The 15,108-nt window shown below is 38.9% G+C and overlaps 1 protein-coding gene across 4 annotated transcripts in view; it reads left to right on the top strand.

Annotated features, from left to right (window-relative positions):
• The window catches only part of LOC106064188 (semaphorin-1A-like), a 114,227-nt gene that overhangs the window by 42,442 nt on the left and 56,677 nt on the right, over positions 1–15,108 (top strand). For all 4 annotated transcript variants that reach the window (XM_056018265.1, XM_056018268.1, XM_056018264.1 and 1 more), the window contains exons 3-5: positions 4,606–4,702; positions 5,659–5,704; positions 8,509–8,565. In XM_056018265.1, the coding sequence (XP_055874240.1) occupies positions 4,606–4,702; positions 5,659–5,704; positions 8,509–8,565 (200 nt within the window). The remainder of the gene's footprint in view (positions 1–4,605; positions 4,703–5,658; positions 5,705–8,508; positions 8,566–15,108) is intronic.

Here is a 15,108-nt window from a genome sequence, read left to right as displayed (position 1 = left end):
TGGTAAAAAATGTGTTTGTTTTAACTGTTTTCACCGACATTCTGTTTCCCCACAATAGCAGACTTCTATCTCTTTCCAAGACTATTGCCACTCCTTAGTAATATTCTAGTAAATATTTCTATTCAGAGAATGGGCGCGCATTGAGTATTCGGTAATTCAATGTTGTAATGTGGTACTGTTATGGAGTGCGTGTGTGTGTGTGTTTCTATGGTGACGGTGAGAAGACGTTAACGATTGGTTAGTGGGCTATGATGCAAGAATGATGCGCACTTGAGCATGCCACAAGCATGAAAGTTGCGCTGTATAAAAGTAGTTAAAAATGTTACGCCAGATCTTGACGAAGCGGTCGGTGGCGTTCCACTTTTTTTCACCCGGGGTATTTCAGTGCGTTCCTGTCTTCTTGCTTTGTATATAGGAGACAACTGGATTGTACATAGTTGAACAGTGTTTCCCAAACTGTGTTCCGAGGAACAGAGTTCCGCGAGGCCTGAATATGTGTTCCACAAGCTACTGGAATAATTTAACTAATAGGCCACCACGAGAATAAATCTCTTTAAAAAATTAAGCACAGATACCCAGATTGTGCGAAGTGTTCCGTTAAAGAAAAAGTCTGGGAAACACTGTACTACAAATATAAACATATTAATATTATTTTCATTTTGTTCTTAATTGTTACTGTGAAATTACACTTATTGCCAACGGATGGGAATACAATTTTATGGATTTTATTTTTAATGCAAACATTTATGTTCTGTTGAAAACGATGTATTGATTTTATTTCACTAGTTATAAAATATGATTTTAGAAAATAAAGCAATTATTGACTATTCAGCTCATTATAACTCCCTTTGAAGTGTTTTAAATCTGGCTTCTTGTGATGTTGATATATGAAATTTCACTAGTGATATAATGCGGCTGTGAACAAGGCGTGTTTCACTAGTTGATACCATGTACAGATCAATGCAGGCTTGTTTCACAAATACGAAGACTGTGCCCACGCCGAGAGGCATCTGTTGATATTTATTCTTTTTTTCCCCCGTTTGTTGATCACTGTCCCCCCCCTCCCCCCAATCCCATGTCTCCACTACGGCCTGTTGAATGGTTCCAGAGTCCAATAGCTGGTGATGTGCAATTACAGGCACGCGACAGAACTCTTGCCTCTGCTTCTCATCCGCAGTATTGCCGCCCCTGGCTATCGATTTCTCTTGCTCCTCTGTCCGCCCCGCGGACTTTGAAAGAGCCAATTAAGGTCGCGCATTTCCCGCAGGAAGTGCCATCGCGTAAGGTCTGACATTGCGGCGCCTCTGTTTACAGGCAACAAAGAGTGTGGCGTACAAAGAGAGGGGGGGCCACACATTCTGTCTCTTGAAGCTCATTAATTGGTCGTAGACATTTTTTTTTCTTGAAAGGGAAGAACGATTTTGTAATACTTTGCATTGTCTGGATTCTGACTTGTTTGTCAAGTGTTTGTAAATACGCTTTTGTATTTAAAAAAAAAACACAACTTTTATGAGAGTTGAGCCGAAACTCTTGAAACTCTGTGCATGTAAGTCTGATTGAAAAAAGTGCTCTGTCTAGAACAGGGGTTCTCAACCTGTGGGTCGCGACCCCCCTTTGGGGATCGATTGAGCATTTGCCAGGGGTCGCCTAAGACCATCGAAAATATGGATTGTTATTGTCTACCCTACAATTCTGTATTTGTGTATGGGGGGAGGGGGGTCGCGGCAGAGTGGGGGATTGTAAAAAGGGGTCGCCGAGCTTAAAAGGTTGAGAACCGATGGTCTAGAAGATGTCTTAGCTAATGTCCATAATAAGCACTGCTATTTCCATAGTGTCGAACACCCCCGGACGCACGGACGTGGCTGAAGGCCGAGCACACCCAAAACCCCCAGCCTTTTTCCTACAGTTTACTTAGCTAACCGTGCAGGACTCACCATTGATGAAACGGTCCCAGGATTCGAACCAATCCTCTCACCAACATTTCGTTTTTGGAAGTCAATCATTTTACGACTAAGCCAAGAAGTACTCTAATAGCTACTTTTTCGTCTTTACCAATAAGTTATTGAACCAAAATGTCTGTGAGTTAACTAGTTTCACACACACACACATACACACACGTACATATTAGACATAATATGGTTAATGTTTTGAGTGTCAATGTGGAAAAAATAGGAAGTATTTAGTGTGTCTAAGTGGATCCAGTGACCTACAAGTTTGTCACTAATGGTACAGAAGAATCCATTGTCTGTTGAGGTCGCTCTAAGTTCATTTATTTTTCGCCATAAAGGCCTTTCGTCGACAGTAGCACACGTAAATATTCAGGTCACGATAATTAGGTCAATTCGTCAAACTAGGTCAATTTGTTTAACTAGGTCAATTGGTTTAACTAGGTCAATTTGTTTAACGCAGTGTTTCCCAGCTGTGTTCTGCGGATCCCTAGTGTTCCGCGAGTCCTGGAGAGTTGTTCCACGAGGCCTGGAGGTGTTCCACGAAATACTGGAATAGTTAATTAGTTGGCCACCAACTAAATCTCGCTAAAAAAAATATAAGCAAAGTGTTTCGCTAAGTACTCGGATTATATGAAATACTCCGTTTAGGAAAAAGTTTGGGAAACCCTGGTTTAACGTCATTGTATTTTGTTGAGTGCTCTTTTTTTTTTTTTTTTGTTGGCTTACCTCCCCCCGAAATACTCTACAGTACTGTCCCTTGGTGACTCTGTTGCTTCAATAAGTTCTTTGTGCTATGTCGTGTGTCACATATGTCCACAATGAGGCTCTGCTTGGTGGATCCCAATTAGTTTTAGTGTATGTTACTGACACCTCCAATGGAGGAGTATCGTAATCCACTTCCCTTGCCACGTTCAACTTTTGAAGATCTACTTATAAGGCGTTGGTTCGACACGATGGGTCTATTCTCGCTAGCGGTCAGTTTCAATCAAGGACATTAAAAAGTAAAGAGCCCGGTGGAAGCCACTTCGGTGGTCAGGCGGGGGCTTCAAGCAATCATTGACCGCACACGTCCGCACACATACTATAGTCTTCTTAAATTTGTATGGGGGGGGGGGGCCTCTTTGCCCCCCCCCCTCCCACTCCTGACCAGTTGCGTACTGTCCCTTATTTCTGGTCTCGTCAAGGGGATATTAACTGCCACCATACCGTATTCTCTGCCCTTAGCTGACAAGTTAACGAACCTGTCGTGGGGGGGGGGGGACACACAATCAAAAGATGGGCTTTTGTTCATGTACACGCGTGCATGTGTTTGCGGCGGGTGTAAGTAGTAGAAGAGGAACGGCAGGTATGAGTCTGCTAGAAATGCCGTAGTCGTACCGCTAAACCTTTACTTTCGCGCGTTCCCGAAACCCTTATTTTTTAAGCATCGCTAAATTTTAGTGCATCGACTTTCTCCAGTGTCATGCCCTTTTCATTGCGAAGGGGAACAACACTGTAGAAGAACATAACGGAGGAGTCCAAATTTTTTTTTGCTGAGTCCAAATTTGTTCTGCCGTTTGTTTATCAAGCGTACAAGTGTGACTCTTGTGTCGCAAGCCTCCATTTTTTTTTCTCGCTTTCCTTCTGTTAGAAAATGTATAGGGGGTTAGGTAAAAAAATTTTTTAGAACCACTGGTCTGGCTCGCGACGTGTCAAGTTTATTTAGCCAGTCCTCATATTTGGGGTTGAGACATTCCAAGAGTCCGGGGGAGGAAAGAAAGATGAAGGGAGGGGGGAGGGAAGAGGACACTGCTGGAATGCTTGATGAGGGAATACCTCTCTATTGTAAGGAAGGTTGAGACTTGTTTGTTACCGGACCGAAAAAGAGACGCAATTCTAAAAACTTTGTGAAATCTCTCTACGGTGGGCTATTGTTTTGTAACAAAAAAAATATAAGTATATTAAATGGGGCACGAATGGGTTAGCAGACATACAAAATGGCACAATTATTCCGCTCCCCTGCAGAACACGCGTCTTAGGTTAGGTCTGTGGTTAGGTCTAAGGTTAGGTCCTGTTCGGGTAATTTAAAACTCAAGTATTTTACTTCTGTTAGCAAAACAATAGTCTGGAATGCTGTTTCTAGATCTAGTACGCAGTTAAATAGATCTAGCTTGTACTGATGTATAGTTTGTATAGATGGAAGAAATTGTAATGTTGCTTTTTTTTGTTTCCAATTAAATTTTTAGAAAATGCAGTTTGGTAAATTGTGTGTCAGCCATTTTTTTTTTTATTAAATATAAATAAAAGTAAACTATGTGTGTGTCTGTCCGTCTCTCTCTCCCTGTCTGTCTTGAGATATGAAGGGAGAGTGACCATTGAGGGAATATGGGCGCGACGTGGCCTAAATTGTGCCGATGTGCCAAAAACCCCAAAAATATCAAAATATGTATAGCAACGTCACAAGTTTGTGCGACGTGCCAACAAGCTGTGGTTCTGAGCAGCCCACAGGTTGTGACGTTGCAGGTCAGTGTTCAGGTCTTCTATAACGACTGGTCTCGCTAGGAGGCCCCTCCATTCAGTTTGTTAGTGAAATCGAACCCCTCCCATCCCCTCTTGACGTCTGCACTTCTACACGACCCGTGCCATTCAAACCGTTTTCCTTTCGTCTGCTCCACAGAATCTGTCACGCCCCCTCCTTTCATGGGACAGGACGACTCCACCGAGAACATGAAGCTGCTGATGGTAGAATCAGACACGGCCTTTGTTGGTGGAAGGTAGGAAACTCTGTCGAATCTTTAAACAGATATCAATCTGCATTTTAGAAAGGAATAGGATGCCATATCATCGGGAAATACGTTATCAGATACAGATACATTTTTGCTAGATGATGAGATCTCTACATCAAATAAGAACAAAGCCTTTACCTTAGTATCAGCGTGCAACTTTTATTGACTGCGATTTGCAGCTTAATACTTTTTTTTTGTAACAAGTCTAACTAATTATAATACTTTTTTTGCATACATCTAAGTAATTATAATACTTTTTTTGTAACAAATCTAACTAATTATAATACTTTTTTTGCATACATCTAAGTAATTATAATACTTTTTTTGTAACAAATCTAACTAATTATAATACTTTTTTTGTAACAAATCTAACTAATTATAATACTTTTTTTGCATACATCTAAGTAATTATAATACTTTTTTTTGTAACAAATCTAACTAATTATAATACTTTTTTTGCATACATCTAAGTAATTATAATACTTTTTTTTGTAACAAATCTAACTAATTATAATACTTTTTTTTGCATACATCTAACTAATTATAATACTTTTTTGTAACAAATCTAACTAATTATAATACTTTTTTTGCATACATCTAAGTAATTATAATACTTTTTTTGCATACATCTAAGTAATTATAATACTTTTTTTTGCATACATCTAACTAATTATAATACTTTTTTTGTAACAAATCTAACTAATTATAATACTTTTTTTTGCATACATCTAAGTAATTATAATACTTTTTTTGCATACATCTAAGTAATTATAATACTTTTTTTGCATACATTTAAGTAATTATAATACTTTTTTTGCATACATCTAAGTAATTATAATACTTTTTGCACACATCTAGATAATTTTAAAAGCTTATTTTTGTTTAAATTTTTATTTAAAATGTCAGGATTTGTTTGATTATGCTTTTATTTAATTTTTTTTTAGGAACCGTCTATATTACTTGTCGTTAAAGAACTTATCCAAAATATCGGTAAGTGAAAAAAAACCACAGTTTTGATGCCTTTTATTTGCCTTGATAATTAGATCTTATGTTTTCTATAATTCTTGATTTGTCTTGTCTAAAGAAATTATATTCTTTACTAAGTGTGACAATAACGGTTTGTTGGATAATTAAAATCGTTGAACTATGTTTGTCTTTATCCATCAGTCACTGCATCGTAAACCTTGTGGAGTTATCTGCCCAATTTATCTAAAGGGACAAAACCACCTCGACACTTCAACCCTCCTACTGGTAGAAAGTAAGCCAACTGTTAACCCTTACGGTTTCTGGGGGCACAATGAATCCACCCCGCGATAATCTCCCCCTGACTGCAATGCGCCATCTAATCCTTCTTTATGGTGATGGTAAGGCAGAGTTGTGATTGTGTCATTCTGCTGTCACTTGTTCGGCCCAACAGAAAATATCAATTCACTTTAATCCAATACAGAAAATGTGTAAATAAAATCAAACATCTCCTCTGTTTATATCTGTAACTTAGCAAACGTAATTTAGCGATAATTTAACCCACTATACCCTAACAACGCCATATTAAAGTCACTTCTTATTTTTTTCAATTGTAGCTTAAGTATGAATGGGTTAAATACACTTAGTGTAATTGTCACAACGTAAATGGATATTTTAACCGGTGTCATGTCACGTGACTTGACATCTTTAATGAAAACACGTTTTAGCGCCCCAGGTGCTGACAGGTTTCGTATTTCAGCCGTAATCCCCTCGTGTGTGCCTTCCTCTCAGGCCAGATTTTCCAGCACCTGTGATCGTCATTCCTGCTTAGTTTGGAAATCTCTGGAAGGATTAGAATAATAAAATGTGCGGGCGGCGATAAATATGTTGATCAACATTGCTGCCACTGAGAAATAGATGTACGCGATTCCACTTTATTTAATGAGAAAAGGATGATAAATCGATTCTTCTATCCAGAGCAGCGCGTTCTATCATCATACGTCTCATTTCTGTTGGGAACTTTGCATGAGAACGGTGAATTATGCATCAGGCAGAAAATTATTTTTTTCCCCTTACGCAAAGCTTAATTACGTCATCAAAGTTTGTGGATTTTTTTATAATCCATTCGACAAAACGTTATTATGTCAGACACATTCAGAAAACTACGGCAAATCTTGATTACGTCATTTAAAGTATTTAAGCAGAAGTTTGCTTGACTTTAAAAAATCATGTACTAAATGGCGAAGTTCCAAACAAGTGCGCAGTCTTCATTCTGGATAAATAGTTCTTTTATACTCGCCGATCGCATTATTACGAAACTAATACGATAATATTTATAAACATGGTTACAAAGACAGTTTGTGTGGAAACACAAACTCAAAGAATCGGTTCGCCCAAGCAGGTAAAAAGGCAGGTTTCAATATTTTCAGAAAGAGTATCAGAAACTATGAACTACAAACTATCAACAACTACAGCCCTATCTCGGTCGATACAAATAGAAGAGACTAGCTCCTGTCGAAAGTGTTGCCGATACTTTTGTATTGTTAGTTCGACTAACGACTTCATATCATTGGAAACGGAGATTTATTAATGTTATTATCAAAGATTGTTAATATTCATAGGTAGTCAATGAACTGATAGTTATGAAGATGAAGTTCAATGTGAACCTGGCCTAACTGATGTTATTGAATGAGTATCTAATTGATTTAATGGTTTTGTAAAAGGCCAATCTTTTATTCAAAGCCTCAACAAAAAAACTTTTCCTTTTAGTTTGATGTGTGAGCTAGGATCCTGTATATTGCACTTCCTGTGTGCAATACAAAACACTGCTTATTAATTTTTGTTTTAAATAATATTCAACTTACACGCTTATTAAATAGATTTTTCTTTTTTTTTAAACAAAAGCAAACATTCTTTTTTTAAATAAAAGTAGCTAGTATGACAGAAAATACTCAATTTAGTGATACAATTAAAAAAAACAACAACACATTTTTTTAAATAAAGAGAACCGTTTGTTTAAAAGTGTTAAAAATATGCTGAAAAGTTATCTCTCCTACTAAATAGTCTCCCTTTTTTTTTAAACTATAATAGTGAATAGTTGTAAAAATTGTGTATTAATATGGTAAAATGTCTTGGATAGTTGATTGATATAAATTTTCGCTTGCAGTAAATAAAAAAGTAGCCGTTGTCTGAGAACTTTGAAAGATCTAAAATATGTTATCGGATTTTCAATATATTTACTAGTTTTTGAGATCTAAACGGGACGGACGGACGGACAGACCACACGAAACTAAAAGCGGCTATTCCCCTTTCGAGGGCCGCTAACAAAAATGAAGTTGAGATTACGTTGCTTGGATACATGATGGCATCAAGTCAAACCTACGTCTGCTACTATTTTCAAAGAAGTGGGCTAATTCCCCACGGTTTAAAAATTGAAGGTGGTCTTTTCATTTTCAGATACAATTATAAAGAACTCACAAGCACTCATTATCTTTTATATGCATTAGACATAAGTGGGCCAGCGCAATATTAACTCTTTGGCTACCATCGAGTGCTCTTGCTGTTTCCATAATTACAACATAACTTGAATTTGTGTGTCTCCGTCTAAATGGAAAGAGTTAACCAATGCTTTAAAAAAAAAAAAAAAAAAAAAAGGTTTATTTAAAGAAAGTTGGATCAATGCAACTTGTCCGTAGCGTCATAATCACTGTTTCCGATATGCGGCTTCAAGAAAGAAATTCAATATGTTGAAATGACTGCGTGCATTTGAAATGAAATAGGTTTGTCAATTTTGCATGAGCATCTAGTAAATGACATTCTCTCTCTTTCAGACTCTGGAATGGCAAGCTGATGATTATTCAAAGATGACATGTAATAGGAAAAGCAAGGTAAGAAAAACGGAGTGGTTAGTTGGTTGGTTACTTGGTTGGTTGCTTTTATCTTGTAAGCTTTTCTCCCTCTCCCCCCCCCCTCTCCTCATCCAGCATTTTAGACTTGGACAGAAATGGTGGATTTGGTTTTAGTATTGAACAATTTAGTTTTGTGAAATTTTGCCATTTAGTAAAAATGCTTTATTTTATAAAAGCAGTCACTTAAAACAGATTAAAAAAAAAAACACAAATTTTGTGAGTTTGGTGTTCTGAGTATCTCTATGCTTCTATTATCTCTCCTCTTTTGAAGTATTCTCTCACTCCATCTCTCCTTCTGTGTCTCCCTCCCCCCCCCTCTCTCTCTTTCTCCATCTCTCTCTCCCCCTCTCTCCTCCCAGTCTAGAGACATTAAAAAGGTAAGATGGTAGCTAACTTAAGGAAATGGATTTATGTGGTAGTGAAAAAGAGAGAGAGAGAGAGAGAGAGAATGACAGTGAGTGGATTTAATAGTCTTAAAGATTCTTTACATTAGGGGTGTGGTGGGGGGGGGGAGGCGGAGAACGCCAGGCACTTACAGAGACGGAGAAACAGAGACTTGAGAAATCACTGCAAGTGAGTAAGTGTCAGTAGACAAGAGCTTGCGTCACTCACGGGTGAGACAGAAACTTCCGGTTGAAGGGATGTTCTTTTTGTTGTTACATTGACTAAGAAATTATCTAGTCAAGGCGTCTTCATGTCGACAATGTCTATATCAAACCCACGATTACAAAAAAAAAAAGGCAATCGATAAAAGGAAGTTTATTTGTTGAAAATCACAATATAGATATCGTATCGTTGATGGTATTTTTTAGACTTCGAGAAACTCAAAAGTCATAAATATAGTACAAAGTTCACTGCACTGCTGTATGCTAAGAAAAAAAAATCCAGCCTAACATTGGAGTGTTCCCTGTATTTGCCGATGAAGGTTGGCCAAAGCCCAAATACGTGTAACATTATAATGTTCCTTTTAGTTGTTAGTTATCTCGTTAAAGCAATATTCTATATTCATCATTAATATCTCATACTTCAACAAATATGGCGCCGGGGACCTTCCCTTAAATAGCAATATCGTTTTCATAGCGAATGCTGTAAAGTGTAGCTAGTGTCCTGGTCCTTTAAATTTCTCTTCATTCTTTGCGCTACATGAATGTATTTCTATTTATTTATTTATATTATTGTTTTAAATATTAAGCTGCATTTTAATTTTTAATGATCTCCTGTCCCCCCCCCCCCCCCATCACCCCTCTCCCAATCAATCGAGCGCTAAATGGTGTCTAGCTCTTATAGTTGTCATCGGTGTTTGTACCTGCTACAGTAATCGACTGTCGTATTGACCCTAGACCCCTTACCGTGAGTGAAATACGATGTCTATCGAGGAGCTATCTGTAGGCTACCATTGTTGATGGGCAGGTTGACCCGTGGGGGGGGGGGGAGGGGGGAGGAGGCATCCTTTCTCTTGCATACATTAATTTAGGACTTCTCCACTGCCTTTCGTGAAGGGATCAATTAAGCCTGTCCTATCGATCGGACACCAGTTCAATACTGCACCACCACCTCTTTACCAGCTACCTGTTGCAAAGTTTTACCGCCGTGACCTTGTCTACTGTGCATGGGGACCCGCCCGAGGGTCTCGTTCTCAAGTTGGCACGAGGGGGTGGGGGGAGGGGAGAAAGGGGGCGCTCTTGATTAGTCACTGGGACCACCAGTGGGACAATAGTAACAATGGAACTCATTTTATTTTTTTCCTCGACCTACTCCAGTGTTGTTTCTCCTCCTCGCGACACGCCAAAATCCTCGGAACCATTGTCTTCATTTCAATCCCTTAAGTCTTTGCTATGAATAAAAATTACCATTTAAATACTTAACCTCTTTTTAGTCAAGACCTATTTTATTTTTTTTTTACCCCGGTGGTGGTGTCTTGTTCTCGTGGGAAGACTTTTGTGTCTACATTACTTCTGCACCATGTCGTTACATATTTTCTGTTATGTCCCTTAGATAAAAAAAAAAAACATGAGTGGTCTTCCCTGGCCTACAATAGTGGTTCAAGCGATAGGGGACGATAGTTAGATCTAGGGTCATTAAGAGTCACCCGAACGCTTTGATTACGTGAACTTCTGCACATCAACAATGCGTCCAGGAACCTGTCCACCTTTGTGACGTCACCCAGGTCTCCGTGTGGATGTAGAGGTGGCTGTTTGTTTTTGTTGTTTTTTTTTTTTCAAAAAAAAAAAAAAGCTCTTTCTCGCGATGTTGCTTGCTCTTTGTTGTTGACGGAGGTGATTTTTGTTTTTAGTGGGTCAGAGGGAGAGTCAGCTGACTGGACTTATTTCTTCACATTTACTATTTAGTACGATATTATTCAGAACGAGGCAATGGATGAACACTATTCGCGAGACCGATCACTATGAATTTTGAAAAAGTAGCGCAGCTATACTCTAGGACAGTGTTTCCCAAATTTTGACCTATATTTACCCCATTTTTTTTTGTAATGCTGAGTACCCCCCCACACCACTACACACTTTAATTTATTAATAGAACGTAATAATGGGTATTTATAAAAAAAAATGAGCATAGTTAATGAGGTGCAACGCGTATCCCCCCTCCAAAGTCTTCCCGTACCCCTGTGGATACGCGTACCCCAATTTGGGAAACACTTCTCTAGGACATTCGAATCTTTTCTTATTCTCTAGATAGCGACGTTCTAAACTAGCTTTTCGGGCACCACCGTATTGTGGTACCACGATGGTCTCTAGATTTCACACAGATTACATCATCGATAGGAAAGGGGAATGTCTGTGTGTGTGCGTGTGTGGGGGGGGGGAGGTAATTAAATCAACGGTGTGAAAATGAAACCAAAAGGGACGATAAATTGAAAATCTTTTTTTTTTCTTCTTTTCCCTTCATTCTCCATTTAATCTGCTTTCCTGTTTCAGGGGCTTAGAATAATTGTCTTTTTTTTTTTTTACGGTGACTAGAGCGAATGTCACACCTCCAATAATATCCCTCTCTTCGCCCTCTTTTTTTTTTTTTTTTTTTGTTTACTAGGACTGCATTGTCTTCTATTTCTCTACCTCTTCTCTACTCTCGAGATAACATTCCAAAACAAGAAGAGAAGGGAGGTAACTCGGAGGTAGCTCCTCTGCAGGGGGTAGACGCTGGGAAAGAGAGACCAAATTATACGTACATGTATTGTGTACAGGTCAGTGTTGGATATTGTGTACGTTGACCTCCCCCCCCCCCCGCCCTCCGAGTCTTGTTGGTTTAGCCCCGTGAGAGACATAAGGATAACATTGCAACAATAAGTTACATTCATTGCTACAAGAAGCACTTTTCATTTCTAGTAAATCTTTACAATTTGTTCCGTTGCTTAAAAACAGTGGCGTAGCAAGGGTGGGGGGGAAGGTTGGTCAAATTTTAAAGTTGTCCCGGGCACCCACTTGAGGGGTACCCAAACGAGTGTCCAATTTTGTTTTACATGAAATATTATTATTACGCCTTTACCATGTAATCTTGCTATTCATGTTGTTACATAAGTTAGTGACCCTGTTGCATGTGTTCTACACAGATTAACTCTTTCCTTGCGGGCTTACTCTCAGGGTGTAGCCTGAGTTATATGTTATTAAGTTATTTATTCATTAAGTACATTATCTCATCTCAAGAAGTCCAAATGTCGAAATATAGGCGACCCTAAAGAGGTCAATGCTCCCGGGCTCCCAAACCCCCAGCTACCCCACTGCTTAGAAAAGACTTCTTGTCATATTTCCACTTTTTTGAACATGGGTGTTCATTAAAACTCTTTCTCTCCTGACCGACGATACCAACGTTGATTCCATCAGAATGTGGTAAATAATTACGGAGAGAAAGAGTTAACAAGCGATTCGAATTTAATAAGTGTGGAGATTTATTGTTTGAAGGTGTCCTATCAGTGACCTTAAATAACCCTGATTGACTTGGAAAGAGTTAAGGGCAAGATGACTTTGAACAAAGATCCTCAAATTAAATTTAGAAGACCGTTTTTTAAATCTCACTATGAAAGTCGTGTAATAAGTAAAGGTAGCTTCATATTTTATCTACAATTGCAAAGAAATAAATAAACAGAAATCGCTGGGTGCCCCGTCATATCTGCTATCACAAAATACAGGTGTTTTCCTTTTTACATCACAACAATGCACTGCAGACCTTGCGATCCATAAGGCAGATAATGTAAATAAAGCTCATCCATTTCTATGGTCGACGGTTAACTAGGGTGTCATGTGGCCAGCACAACCGTCTTTGCTTTACCCAACTAATGTTCAGGTAACCGTTAGAATTGGGTGGACTCGGCCGCGTCCTACAGAAACGCCAAATCCCTCTTAATGCCAGCCCCAGTGTTATATGTGGGGGCTTGTCGATATCCAGTGTTGAACGGGGGGGGGGGGGGTTCATTTATATGCGGGGGCTTTCATTTATATCCAGTGTTAAATGGGAGGGGGGCTTTTATTTATACCCAGTGTCAAATGGGGGGTAGGGCTTTCGTTGATATACAGTGTTAAATGGGTTGGGGGGGGGGGGTCTTTCATCGGTATCTAGTGTTAAATGTTGGGCTTTCATCAATATCCAATCTTATATGTGGGGATTTCGTTGATATCAAGTGTTAAATGTGAGGGCTTTCGTCGATAGATCATTGCAGTGTTTTGCATTAACAAATGTATTCTGATCTAGGCGGGCATTGCTTTCTTACCTTTCAAGACCCAGGCCGTAAGACAATCTGACCTCATTGTTGGACAGATGCTGTGTGTGAGTCCGTTGTGGTGTGTGTGTGTGTGTTAAGGGTATACCGTAACCTTCGACCTCCGTCCAACCATTTCCCCGCCGTTGCTCCCAGCTTACCTGCTTTTCTACCTGTCAGGCTGAGCCTGAGGTCAAGCGACCCACCTGTTGTTACCGATCTGCTATAAGGGGTGCTATGCCACTACTGTGCTTCCCGTAGGGATTGCTCACTTCAGGAACTGCTTTTTGATTTATTGTGGCCGACACTTTAGCTTATGCAACCCCTTGGTCTGACTATTATGTTGGCATGTTTGCCTTTGAGTATTTAAGGAAGCTGGACTTTATATACAAGGGACATAATTACAGACCATGTTTCTCTTCCTCACTGACCGTAAGCTGTTAACGAATTATTTTTTTTCTTATTTGCGATTAGGGCTTTAACCCCATTGCCCACAGACCCAATATGTAATATCTTGCAACTCATTTAAGCCTGATAATTAGCATTCTTGACACGGACCGCTTCCATAGAGATTGCAAGTTTGTCATCATCTAGATATTACTTTATTGTTATTTTCCACTTTTTTTTTTCTAAATATGGATCTTTGTTTAATCATTTCAATCTATAAACATTTATCAGCGCCTCATATTTTTTAATATTCAAATCTAGTTCAAAATTCAATTTTCAGTGTTACCTCTTATGTACTGTTGCATATGTTTGATTACAATTTTTATATAAGCTTTTTTTTATAAACAAAGATAAGGTTTGTATGGGCATGCATATTTGCAATTTTCACGTCATATACAAATAAAAAAGGACTAAAAAAAAAAAGTCAACTTCTTGTTATTATTATTATTTTTCTTTAATTATCCTAATATTATGTCTAGATGTAAAAAGAAGTTCATTGTATCTTATATTGCTGTCTGATGTATTGTCTCCCTCAGTTTCTTTACATTGAAAACAAAGAGTCCTATTTAATGTTTCGCTTAAAGAGGACAAGTCTTTGTGAAACCCTTTAGCTACTATGGCACCTAAGATTCTATTTCTTGCACAGTAATGACGACAGAACTCGATCTTCGTTACCGCCTTTTAATTACAGAATACGAGGCTGTAGAGTCCCACAACGCAAATGAAAAAGGGCTTCTAGAGGGACGCCAAATAGTCTTTTTTTTTTTATAAAATAAACCATAGGCTCTACTACTGGAAAGGCCCCGTTTTATCCTCTCTCTCTCTCTCTCTCTCGCTCATTTTTTTCAATTTTTAAAAGACTCTCTCATTACCTATTATTAAATTGTGTCCCGAAGCCAGACTTGAACACAAATGTTTGTTTTAGAAAAGGCCGACATCTTGTGTTTCACTAGGGACTGGTTACGTTTTAAACCAAGTCTTCTTTTCAGGGTAACGTTCCCGGTTGTGTGTTTGTGTGTCAAGGTTCATAGGTCACAGTTCGAGTCTCTGGCGGTTTCTCTTAAAAACATAACTAGACTCTTTTTAAAGATATGCCGTGCCTAAGTCTCGCGGCTAAGTTTCACCTTACTCGAAGTAAGGAAAAGAAACGCCTTAGTATGACTCTGCTTGCATCGTGAGCGGGGGGGGGGGGGAGGGATAGGGAGGTATTCGGTAAGAAAGCTAAAAAAAAAATTGAGGGGGGGGGGGAGAATATAGAAAGCGTCTCCTGCCTTGGAATGACCCCATTTCGAAAGTGTCCCGTGATACTCTCAAGGGGAGGACACCGCGCAGTGGTTTATTTCTGTGCACTTCGGCCCCTATGACTC

Source organism: Biomphalaria glabrata, chromosome 1 (assembly GCF_947242115.1).
Source record: "Biomphalaria glabrata chromosome 1, xgBioGlab47.1, whole genome shotgun sequence".
Taxonomy (NCBI): domain Eukaryota; kingdom Metazoa; phylum Mollusca; class Gastropoda; family Planorbidae; genus Biomphalaria; species Biomphalaria glabrata.
This window is presented reverse-complemented; position numbering and strand designations above follow the sequence as displayed.